At 44.1% G+C, this 12,944-nt stretch overlaps 1 protein-coding gene across 2 annotated transcripts in view; it reads right to left on the bottom strand.

Annotated features, from left to right (window-relative positions):
* adamts7 (ADAM metallopeptidase with thrombospondin type 1 motif 7) overlaps positions 1-12,944 on the bottom strand; it is a 90,374-nt gene that overhangs the window by 5,290 nt on the left and 72,140 nt on the right. For both annotated transcript variants that reach the window (XR_015940347.1, XM_088641156.1), the window contains exon 23: positions 11,129-11,288. Coding sequence is in view for 1 of the 2 variants with exons in the window: in XM_088641156.1 (XP_088497282.1) it covers positions 11,129-11,288 (160 nt within the window). In the remaining variant the exon portion in view is untranslated. The remainder of the gene's footprint in view (positions 1-11,128; positions 11,289-12,944) is intronic.

Below are 12,944 nucleotides of genomic sequence, written 5' to 3'. Positions count from 1 at the left end.
TGGGTAATGGCTTAGTATTCTCATTCCAGAATACAGGAAAGGACTTCAAATGTTCCGGTATCCTTACCGTCGTTATCACTGCCATAATGAAATCCCATTGCCCTGAGCACCACAATCTGAAGCACAGGACAGGAAGACGGGGTTTGCAGGGCTTGTAAAATAAGCCCAGTTCTTCCTGCAGGAAGCCAATGCTCACTAAGGACTGAAGTCCCACAGGAAGAGCGAAGGCTGTGATTTTTGATGAATTTTCCCGATCGGCAGAGGCTGCAGCAGGTTGGCCACACTAGGCTGTCTTACTGCCTTTCATGTCCCATCTGGTGTATTGATTTCCCAGACCAAGGCCAGCTCCACACAAGCCTGAAGCAGCACACCCACTCTCTTTGTTGGTGCTTTTCAAGTCCATGGTCATTCTTTTCCAGACAAGGGCTGAAACCGCATTTCATATTTCACATATACAGTACACACATCGGCTGCTTAGCTGACATGCTATTCTCTCTTGGTGGAGGGGGCACACTTTCATATGATAATAAAGTTTCTTAAGTTGCTTATATAGCCAAAATATCCATTAGGAGACTGTAGTCTGAATTTGACATTTGACAGAAAAAGAGGAATCCTTCTCCAGTAGTTATTAATGCTGGTTCACTTTGAGTCTCTTTGTACTCCTTAAGAATTGTTTTTTTCTCAGGTATAATGTTTTGCTATGTTGTAAACCTCAAAGAAGGGAACTGTGTGGAAAGCTTAACAATTTATTCCATAATCTCACAGCATGTCTTGTGATACTCTCAGGTGTCTTAGCTAGATGAGGTGAGAAGCAGTGATGGACTGTTAATACGTAAATCTATAGCATGTCAAGAGTTCCTGTAGGGTAACGGATTGAATTTGGAAGACAGAAATGTCGTTAGTATAAATTAAGTCTGAAATCTAACAATATAGCTGCCTTTAAATATCCCCAGGCATTATATTTGTCTCTAAGTAAAAATGGCTCACTTCAATAGTCTGCCGTCATCTTGTACAGAATCCAAATATAAGTTAAGGATGTTTCCGCGGAGTAATGAATACTGGAAAAAAGAGCACAAACATTTCTGCTGCAAAAGTCCAGGATAATAGAGTATTGAAAAGACTGCTTGTTAATTTCTACAATGTGAACACACATGAGGCCTCAGACTCCACAATTTCTTTGAAGAAAATTCCTACGAATAGCTAGTTCTCATGCATGACTCTGAAATCCCAATTGATTGTGCCCTCAATTCAACAAGAATTCATCTGGTCAGGAAATATATTGTTTTGTTATTATGTAGACAAAATCTTTTTTTCCCCCTTTTCTGAGCAGAAATGACCGGAAGGCTTCGTTTGGAATCATTCAAACAGTACATCCAAACCCACACGGTTCCCCTCCTCTTCACACAAGACCACTCTATTCCCATATTTCCCAGATCACAGTACTTAATGACATCAGAGAGGTCAGAGGTCACAGCTGCAGAGTCATTCTGCTGCGCTCCTTGGTCCTCTTCATCTCCAGCAGGACCGCTACTTTTCTCTTTGCCTGACAGCCATGGGCTGTCAATCATGCTCCTCATCACCCAAGAAAACTGATTCTTACAAAAAGACATCCTGAATCACCAGCTGCCAAATTAGTCTAGTTTCATTCACATAAGCCAAGAGCCATATCACATATCTGAAAACTTCATTTGATTGGTGAAGCATTTTCTTCTTCTCCACTTGATCTGCTGTGTAGGTGCACAATGGACTTGTATTTCAGTGCAGGATGCAAACAGACTCCTTCCCATACCTGAAGTAATGCACTCAGCCCCTGTAATACTGTACTCTCTCCATAGACTTGCAGTGGTCAGACAGACAGTGCTGACCAAACATTTCTACCAGCATCTGAAATTGGTCACTTCCTATAGACTCAAATACTGTAGTGCAAGCAGAAACTGGACAAATGCCCTTGTTTTGCTTAGTCTTTCCTACAGTAATGTGTCTGCATTTTGCTTTGCAATCATTAAATGTCTGTATGATTACAACATTATTTGCTTAAAATCAATTATCCTGTAAAATCTAATTTGCAATTTGTCATTTTATCAGGGTTTAGAAGTTCCAGGTGTTATCAATAAAATACATCTGTATATATTTCTATATGCCTATGTATATATTCCACATCCCTGTACAAAAATGTCTGCAGATGTGTTTACAATGCAAATCTCCCTCTTTCCCTGGATGATCTGTGAGTGACAGAATAGATTTCTTCAGCCTCATCAGCATTCATGCGTGTTGTTTGCCCCAAGGTTATGAAATGGATAAACAGGTAAAAAAAAAAGAAAACAAAATGTTGTTTACATTAGTAAAAGCAGGAGGGATTTTGCTTCATCACAGCAGGACCAAGCCCTCATTAATCTTAAACTCAAGGTGGGACAGGTTTTTTTTTAAAAGCCCTGTCCGGTGTGTTGCTATCTGCTGCCTCATGCCTCTCTGGCCTACAGCGTCCATCACGCTGAGTGACTTGCCCATTCTAGGGAGGGCTCTCTTGGCATGGTCTCTGTTTAGCATTATTGAATTTGTCTGAACTGCAGAGGCCAACACAAGCGCACAATAAAAAGACACATGGAATGAACATTATATACCAAACTAACAAATCAATTTAAATTCCACTGACGGAAACTGCCCAGACACACAACTCCTGTTTAATTCACCTTCAAGGTCTTCTTCTTGTTTTTTGCATTTCTGGGCTGTTTGAAATCATGATTCAATGTACTGTACACTACGTATAATGGTTCTACTGACATCTCATGTTGTTTACAATCAAATGGCCCAAGTCAAACATCTTTAATATTTTATGTATAAGTTAGCAGAAGACCAAAAAACGCTTTGCATGTCAAACGGAGCAAGCCATATATGGACAGAGTGTGCATAATAAACTCTCTTTAGTTCTGCTGCCTTTTCCAAGTTAACAATACTTATATGCCACAGCGTAATAGTCACACAATCTCTACGTTGGTCAACATGGCCTAGCAGTTATGCAACCCTGTCACATGGGATGGCCATGAAGCATGCAGCAGAATGAATTCATATATTCAAGGGTAACAACACTGCCTTCTATTTCTACAGCAATTTCAGTTGCCCCTGAAGATCTAAATGGCTGGGCACTTCACAAAGCAGACCTTCTGAAAACCCTGCACTTTTGCAAAGTGTACATATTTTCAAAATCCCATATGAAGGAACAATGCAAGGGGCGGAGCAGTGGCTCTGTGGCTAAGGATCAGCGCCTGTGGCTGGAAGGTTGCTGGTTCAAATCCCGCAGCCGGCAGAAGAATCCTACTCCGTTGGGCCCCTGAGCAAGGCCTTTAACCCCAACTGCTCCAGGGTTGCTGTACAATGGCTGACCCTGTGCTCTGACCCCAAGCTTCTCTCCCTGTCTGTGTCTCATGGAGAGCAAGCTGGGGTACAGTATGTGAAAAGATGAATTCCTAATGCAAGAAATTGTATAGGGCTAATAAAGTGATGTTATGTTAATAGTTACAACAAACAGCCTGCTGCTCCATTTCACTTACAGTACCTCCTGCTCTGCCATTCTCTCAGGATACCTGAGTGACAATATTTTTTTTCAATAAGCATCTTCCTTCCCGAGAGAGAAATAACAGTGGGATGTGGAGGGCTCATCACAGCAAGGACAGGCATCCTAGGAGCCTTGCACATGGCTAACATCCATAAAGACAACACAAGAGAAGCTATTATCTTGTCTGCAAGGCAGAGCTACACAAATGTCCCCCTAATACTTTTTTATGGACGTAAGAGCAAAATAGCAGAATCTCAATGGGTGTTAATTAATTTTAAGGTGAAGTTTTGAAAGACAGGCTGTGTACGCATTTCTGCCCTGCGATAGACTGGCGCCCCATCTAGGGTGTACCCTGCCTTGTGCCCACTGCTTGCTGGGATAGGGTCTGGCTCCCCCGTGTTGGAAGAAGCAATTATAAAATGGATGAACAGATTCAAAAGTCCACACATCTTTCCCCGAATGATGATGTTAACCACATAAAATTCAAATACATCTGATGATTTAAGTAATGGATAGAAGACACAAAAAAACATTTTTTAAAGCTTTTCCTTATACCAAAGCAGTTACAAAATAACACAATAAAAATTAAAACAAACCTCTGTGATGAGCTTTCCCATGTGGATTCTATTCCATACCCCTTCATTAAGATCAGTGTTATTACCACCACTGGATTTCAGCTAATTATTTCTAATCACCGTAATTGAGAGACACACAACAGGCAAATTTCTGTACTTTTCAACTCATGATTGCAAATGAAAATGCAGTGAGTGACTTGCTGTCTAAAACTGAAATATCTGTTATTATCCAGACACAGTGTCACAGACACGTTTAGATTTATGAGATCTGGAATAATTACAAGAAATTAGATCCACACCATCTCGCAATAAAAAATAAGTCAGATTTCTAACAGCAGTGAGGAAAATTGGAGATAATTGACTTGGCATTAATTTTGATCTTGGTTCAATGGCTAAATACATACAGTACTAACATCAACAGAGACTACAAGATACCAGAAATGCACCCTATTTTAAAACTAATGTTTGCCTTACTCTTTTTTTACTCTACTAAAACATATTTTAGAAAAATATTGGAGTCCTACGCTCCATGCTTTTTAGTACTGATATCAGATGTGACAGGGTCTGTGGCTGCTTGGCAGGGTTTGCTCTAGAGATAACAGTGACAGAAAGAAACAGTAATTAACCTCTACAGGCCTCTACAGACAAATACACTGATCTCCATGGCGTTCCCAGAGAATGTCTGGTCAGCCTTCTCCACAAGCTCAAGTACTCCAGGAAACTGGACTAATAAAATTCACAGGCACAGGGCCAGGTCCCTCATGGACCTAAGAGTAGTGTTTGAACATGATTTTCCATAGCCAGAGCCCTAAACCCTCCTATGACGTCTCACGTGTACTCCTCACTCTGTCTTATCACTGCAGTGTCTCCTTTCTGCTGTATTGTATACAGGTAATTCAGAACTCTGCTATTAAGTACAACACCAAAAGCTGTTGAATTCCTGATTTAATGATAAAAATGAGTCCTTATACAACATAAGAAATGTATGTGAATTGCTTTCTGATTAAATGGGCCATACAGTATGTACCCTTGTGCCTTACACTAAACATAACAAAGCAGTCTTGTATGTTCTATTGTGGGAGGTGTGGTGGTGAGGCTATCAGCAAGGCCAGCTCACAGCTCCTAGGTCCTGAGGGCAATTCCACAACAGGGTGCTTTCAATGTAAGGTTTGAATGTCCTCCCCTTGTTTGAATGGGTTTTCGCTAGGTGTTCCAGTTTTCTCCTGCATTCTCCCGTCAGGCTGCCTATGGTTAAAGCTGTTCTCTGAATTGTCTGTGTCTTTATGTGCCGCAATGGAATAGTCTCTCTGTTCACGATGTAGCCCTGTTTTGCACCCTGACTTTTTAGGACAGACTCCAAGTTGCCATGTACTTCTTAGGAATAAACAACTTTCTGATAAAAGATGGGTGGACAGATGTTCTATTGTAGAATACTGGAATAAATAACAAATTAGAAATTCCATTGCCCAATTAGTAGACCTAAGACATGTGCAGCATTAACTCAATGCCATTTCAGAATTAACTCAATACAGTGGCCCCAGAGAGACAGATGAATAGCAGCACCTGCACAATTCTTTTAAATGTCGGGCTACTGATGTCTGCTATAACTAAACCTTTTGAATGGGAGGGTTTAGAAGACTGGTTTTCTGTAGCTGTGTATAATCCATGAACTTTGTGACGAATGTTACACAGCAGTTATGGGATTGGAAAATGCTTTGTATTTTACAACAATACAGCTTTTACAAGTCTCTTCTTGCTTACACCAATCTGAAAGTCTTAAAGATGAGGGCAATCTGAGCTATGAAGGCTTGTCTGGAGGTTCTTTAAGTAATGTTTAAATACAAATATGCTCCATAGACATACTTTGTGGTGAAATGAAATGTATTCCAATGTAATTACATTTTGGAAAAGTATCAGTTAAATGCAGAGTCATGGTAGCTCAGACGGCAAGGGTGTCTAGCTCCTGACCAGAAGGTCTCAATCCTATATATACAGTATATACACAATGCCTATAGAAAGTCTACACCCCCTTTGGACTTTTTCACATATTATTGTGTAACAGCATGGAACTGTGATGTAGTTTTTGCCAGTTATCAACACAAAGTACTCTATAACATCAAAGTGAAAATAAAATCCAGACATTTAATTAAAAATAAAAAACAGAATTAATTGAATGCATAAGTATTCACCCCTTTGCTTTGACACACCTAAATTACCTCTGAACTAACCAACTCTCTTCTCCAAGTTTCATAATTACTTGACTGGAGTCCACCTGTGCTCAGTTAAGGCGTTTCACATGATTTCAGAAGAAATATACCTGTGTCTGGGAGCTTCCCCACTCTTTTTTTATCAAGGTTCCATGATGTAACACAATAAAATGTGAAAAAGTCCAAGGGGGTGCAGACTTTCTATAGGTACTTTACTGTATATATGTCCACATATGTATATACTTCATAAAAGTAAGAGTGTCATACTGAATACAACAACTGACATGAATTGTTCTGAAAACTAAAAAACATTTACATTTGAGGATTAGCAGTTGGAGTCATTGATAGTAACTTGGTAAACATGAAAACCAAGCCAAAATAATTCTCAGAAATGCCTAAACCAATGGATCCCAACCCTGGTCTTGGAGGAACATCAGCAGCTGTCTCTGCTGGTTTTCATTCTAGCCAAGCTCTACATCTCCAGTGCCAATTGAGGCCTTGATTGATCTGCTTCTTTGGTCAATCCTGATTGCCCAAAAATGCCCTACAGTACCTCAAAGATGCAGTTTCTGTTAACTTCAGCATATAGAATTTTACACAACTTCTCCTTGACTTGCTTGCGCTTATTCCTGGTTAAATAACTCTTACTGGTTGATGATGAACAGACCCAGGTGGGAATGACACTGCATCCGTCACTCAGACGATGAGATTATTCCTCCTGCAGAGGTTACATTTCAGGCAGCCCACCTGCATGATGAATGTCGTGAAACTGAGAAATTCATATTCCATTTGACCTTTTAAGAGCTGAAAGTAAATCTACATTTATGCCTCAAGCAGAAATTTGTAATCAATTAACTTGTGATTAAGAACCAAAAGGCAGAGTATTCCTCCAGTACAAGAGTTAGAATTAATTGGCTTAGAGCAGGGTCAGCCCAGGCTGTATCACCTCTGAATCACAAGGACATCCTTATGTTTCAGCAGAAGATATAAATATGATATTCCACTTATTTTGTTTAGGTAATGCTTAACATGAGACATACAGTACTAGTTCTCTGTAAACTGTATTTGACTGCGCTATTCTAACCCCTGAAAGACTTACACCCTAACTATAAACACACAAGAAATGAACATTTAATGTGAAATACAATCTGACAACAGAGCAACCTGGAGGGAGAGGTAAAGTGCAGAAATCCACAGCTTGTATTTGGTTCTATCAGAGCTCTTCTATTCTCCACGAACCTCTGCAACCTCTCATAGATTGAAAAACAGAAGACTGGCAGCAAAGAAATCTTTCCAATTGTCCTTAACACAGGCAGAGAGCCTAAGTCTTGAAACTAGGTCAAATATCCAATGGGGACTTTTGGCAGTCTGAAACAAAGCCAACCCTGTCGCGTTTCTGCTTCTGTGTCAAATGGGAAGGACATATAAACCTTCATCTGCTTTCTTTCTTTTTTCTTTAGGTTGTGTCCCTTTATTTCTCTTTTTTCTGAAACCATTCATCTTGTAACCAAACAATTACCCTGCTGTAGCCCAACTGCTGCAATTCTCTTGACAAAACAAAACAATCCACTCTGTCTGAGGCCGTGTTGTGCCTGAATAGTATTTTGGAATAGTATTTTGGACAACAGCTGGTATCCACTGAATCCCAGACTGCTGCTATTAGCTGCCTATTGCTTCTTTTCCATTCACCACTGCTGGAACCCTAAATAAAGTGGCTCTTCTCCAAGTGTCCAAGAAATGGTTTTGTTTTCCCTACGTAAAAAAAAGTCTTAACGGCCGGATGATTCAACTCTTAAATTTCTTGCCCTGGGCCTCTACACCAAACTCGCGTCCAATCCCACATGTTTATCCTTTCCATTATTGCAGATCTCAGTGTAACCAGGCACTAGTGCTGACAGGCTGTCTTCCCCCATACTGCAGGGCCTAGGCTGGAGTGTCGTGTTCACAGATTCCTTTGTTTGTCTTGGCCCTCGGGCGCTCCATGGCCATGATTTATACTGTACCTAATAGAGCTCCTTCAGCAGGGAGTCCAAAGATAGGGGCGAACAAACTTTAACAGCAGCTTGGCTTTGCCCCAGTCAAAGTAGGCGCTCACCTCACACCCTCCTTACAGAAGAGCATCAGTGAATTGCCTTTGGAGACAGATTTTTTAAAGAAAGCCAGACAGAGCTTACGGCACTGCCATTTTTGTGGTTTTCTCCTTAAATAGAGTCGGTGCACTGCATCTCAATTTATCAAGTAAGGATGATGTGTTTAGTCATGTAGAAACCCCCCCCCCCCTTCTCCCTGGCTATTGCCCAGTTTCTTCTGTTCTTAAAAACACCCCATTCACTCTTTCTTGGATGGGCTCAGTTTTCATTTTGCTTTTCTTTCTTTAGCTGAGAATCCAAGGCAATAAAAATCTCTCACTGAAAAGCTGAATTACAAATGCCTTACAGAGGCCCTCTGGAATCCAATTAGATTGAAGACCGGAGCAGCAAGAATCCTGCTTTCCGTTAATTGTTTTATAAACAGAAGCAGCACTGGGGGAAGTATTAGATACTAAAACAACTCCCTGACAAGGAGGGGAAAGGCAAAGAGGGGGCAGAGGGGAATGGCTGCCAAAAATAATGTGCAATATTTATTAATAGACCCACATTGCTCTCATTTAACTTCCTCAGCAACAGTGAAGCATCTCAAATGCCCGAGCTAGAGCACAACAAATTTCTACTCCGCAAAATTTCCTGGTTTTTCTTCTTTACCACGCCTTGCTTACTCGAAATAGTTCCTATTCTTTCATCCGCACAAGAGCAGTGGCAACAGGATAATATCTGTGGCTAAGGATCTGTGCCTGTGATTGGAAGGTTGCTGGTTCCTATCCCACAGCCGGCAGAGAAATCCTACTCTGTTAGGCCCCTGAGCAAGGCCCTTAACCCCAACTGCTCCAGCGGCGCTGTATAATATGGCTGACCCTGCGCTCTGACCCCAAGTTTCTCTCCCTGCCTGTGTGTCTCATGGAGAGCAAGTTGGGGTATGCGAAAAGACAAAATTCCTAATACAAGAAATTGTATATGGCCAATAAAGTGAACTCATAAAATCAACAAGCAGGTAGCAGAGTGCATACAGCACCTAGTCTTTGCCATTAAATTGTTTCTAATTAATTCTTCAGAGACCTGAAAAATCATACCCTCTACTACAAAACAGTCCTCAGTGAATTAAAATCTTGCTGTTCTTGGGGAACAATTTCCCATCTTGGGGAAAAATAATTCCATCTGAAGCATTGCAGACCAAATCCTTTTCTCCATTACCTTTAAACAGACCCTAATCAGACAACAAAGATGATGTCTGACATTTTCACAGGTTTGTTAATATTCCCAAATGCCAGAACTTCATAATTTTTTCTTTTCCTTTCTTGGGAGAATGTGATGTGATTCAGACAGAGAGCTATATGGCACAAGTCCCAATACTGCAATGGGAGAGGCCTCGCTTGTCAGAAAAGGAAATAGAAAACAGTGCCTAGCAATAACCAAATATTCTGATTCTTAATAACTGAGAATGGCTCAAAAATGTTTAAAATTGACCTCAGAAATGAAAAGCAAAAAGGGTGTTCCACACTTTCCAGATATTAAGCTATTCATGGAAAAAGCCAAAGCTCTTGTTAAATATGACTAACACCTTGCACTGCTGATTTAAAAGAAATTGTAAAGAGAACTTTTCTGTAGAAATCAATAGAGCCCTCTATTTACTCTACCACTGTGATATTTACAATGGACGCCACTATTTGAATGTAACCAATAACCAAATTACATTTTTTTGTCTATTAACAAATTTAAATGTAGTTAAAGATGAATAAAAAACCGCAAGTAACTATCCTTTTTAAAAGCATCTAACATTCTGAAGGAAAGTCCTTTAAGGAAATTAAGTCCAATGTTGATGGTAATTGTGCACATTATGCAAAGTGCTTTGAGAACGCACAGCTCATTAAAAGAGGTTAACTATGCAAATCAGACTGTTCAGCACAGCATGGAGGTAGACATTGTGTAATCGGCTGATTATTTAAATCCTGAGCCTTGTCTGCTCTTTCAAGGTTCTGTAAGCTATGAAAAAAATCCTTCTGCGGAGTCTAAAATCAAACCAAATAATGAAAAAATAAAACAAATGATGACCTGATAAGTGATGTTATTAAAGAAGAGATGGTTTTATAATGGAAGTTAATTGTTTGGTATTAAAATGGTACGTTTTTTCTTAATAATCCTAATAAAGCTTCCAGACAATGCCTCCGTGAAAGGAGAGACATGAATAATGAAATCTGAGCAGCCCAGAATCTCCTTCTTCTGGGACAGCAGGTGCTGCCCACAAAAAAAATGTGAGCTCAGAGATTTAAGAGGTCACCAAGGACTGAGGTGAAGGACTGCGGACTCTCAGAGTTCGGAGAGGAAATAGCAGGGATCCAACATACAGAATGTAGACAGAGACAAAGGATTACTTTAATGGTTAGAGGTACGTAATCCCATCAGGTGCACAAGGAAAACTAGAATCAGAAACAAACCTCCAGTACAAGGCTGCAGTAAACTGCTCGAGACTGAAAGCATGCCATGAGGCCTCAAAAAACATGTGCACACTTAAATGTTACAACGCTGCTCTAACATTAGATACGTCTGAGACCTGAAAGCATTTTTTAAAGGCATTCAGCTTCTGCAAGCCTTTTGAATTCTACAAGCATTCTTTTCTCTAAAACATCGGTGCGCGGGACGCCTCAGCTCAAGCCACTGTACGCGTTGACGCGGCAGAGCAGTGTGGGCAGGCGGACTCACTGGGCGGCACGCTCTCGCAGTCCTGGGTGTTGCATTCCTGCGTGTTCTCCGGCCAGGGCTCGTGGTCGCACTGCGCCCGGTCCTCCTCCTCTTGACCCGTCTTGGTGTTGACACACTTCACCAGCCGGCGCTGCAGCCCCCCCCCGCACGAGGCCGAGCACTGTCGGGACAGAGCAGAGTGAGCCCGGCGCCTCACAGCCCCCCCCCGCACGAGGCCGAGCACTGTCGGGACAGAGCAGAGTGAGCCCGGCGCCTCACAGCCCCCCCCCGCACGAGGCCGAGCACTGTCGGGACAGAGCAGAGTGAGCCCGGCGCGTCACAGCCCCCCCCCGCACGAGGCCGAGCACTGTCGGGACAGAGCAGAGTGAGCCCGGCGCCTCACAGCCCCCCCCCGCACGAGGCCGAGCACTGTCGGGACAGAGCAGAGTGAGCCCGGCGCCTCACAGCCCCCCCCCGCACGAGGCCGAGCACTGTCGGGACAGAGCAGAGTGAGCCCGGCGCCTCACAGCCCCCCCCCGCACGAGGCCGAGCACTGTCGGGACAGAGCAGAGTGAGCCCGGCGCCTCACAGCCCCCCCCCGCACGAGGCCGAGCACTGTCGGGACAGAGCAGAGTGAGCCCGGCGCCTCACAGCCCCCCCCCGCACGAGGCCGAGCACTGTCGGGACAGAGCAGAGTGAGCCCGGCGCCTCACAGCCCCCCCCCGCACGAGGCCGAGCACTGTCGGGACAGAGCAGAGTGAGCCCGGCGCGTCACAGCCCCCCCCCGCACGAGGCCGAGCACTGTCGGGACAGAGCAGAGTGAGCCCGGCGCCTCACAGCCCCCCCCCGCACGAGGCCGAGCACTGTCGGGACAGAGCAGAGTGAGCCCGGCGCCTCACAGCCCCCCCCCGCACGAGGCCGAGCACTGTCGGGACAGAGCAGAGTGAGCCCGGCGCCTCACAGCCCCCCCCCGCACGAGGCCGAGCACTGTCGGGACAGAGCAGAGTGAGCCCGGCGCCTCACAGCCCCCCCCCGCACGAGGCCGAGCACTGTCGGGACAGAGCAGAGTGAGCCCGGCGCCTCACAGCCCCCCCCCGCACGAGGCCGAGCACTGTCGGGACAGAGCAGAGTGAGCCCGGCGCCTCACAGCCCCCCCCCGCACGAGGCCGAGCACTGTCGGGACAGAGCAGAGTGAGCCCGGCGCCTCACAGCCCCCCCCCGCACGAGGCCGAGCACTGTCGGGACAGAGCAGAGTGAGCCCGGCGCCTCACAGCCCCCCCCCGCACGAGGCCGAGCACTGTCGGGACAGAGCAGAGTGAGCCCGGCGCCTCACAGCCCCCCCCCGCACGAGGCCGAGCACTGTCGGGACAGAGCAGAGTGAGCCCGGCGCCTCACTGCCCCCCCCCTTCTCCTCATCGCACAGGGCCTGCGCAGGTCTCCCGCGGTCGTTTTGAAGCCCTCTCAGAGTAGGAAAGAAAACGATGGCCTTCACAGCCGACCTGCCACTAGGTGCCATTAATGGGGAACCACAGCGCTATTTTTATATTTTGGGGATAGAGAGAATCAGCACTGATGAGTGCATTTCAAACAACAATAACAGTAAAATGTAAATTTCCAGGTACAGTATAGACCATATTCTGCAATTCAGAATGAGGCAACAAAAGGTTCTGTGAAGTGTTGTGGCCTTATTACAGTACATTGCAATCAAGCAGTCTGGTTGGATAACCACTTTATGCAATTGAAATATTGTTCTCAACTTCAAGGCGGTTTTGCCCATAAATGGAACTTACTTGTTAACACGGCATGCAGATCATGTTGGAAAACTTCTGAGGTGAAA

Source organism: Lepisosteus platostomus, chromosome 7 (assembly GCF_059453375.1).
Source record: "Lepisosteus platostomus isolate fLepPlt1 chromosome 7, fLepPlt1.hap1, whole genome shotgun sequence".
NCBI classification, from domain to species: Eukaryota; Metazoa; Chordata; class Actinopteri; order Semionotiformes; family Lepisosteidae; genus Lepisosteus; species Lepisosteus platostomus.
Note: the sequence above shows the minus strand (reverse complement) of the source record. Positions and strands in the feature narration are given on the sequence as shown.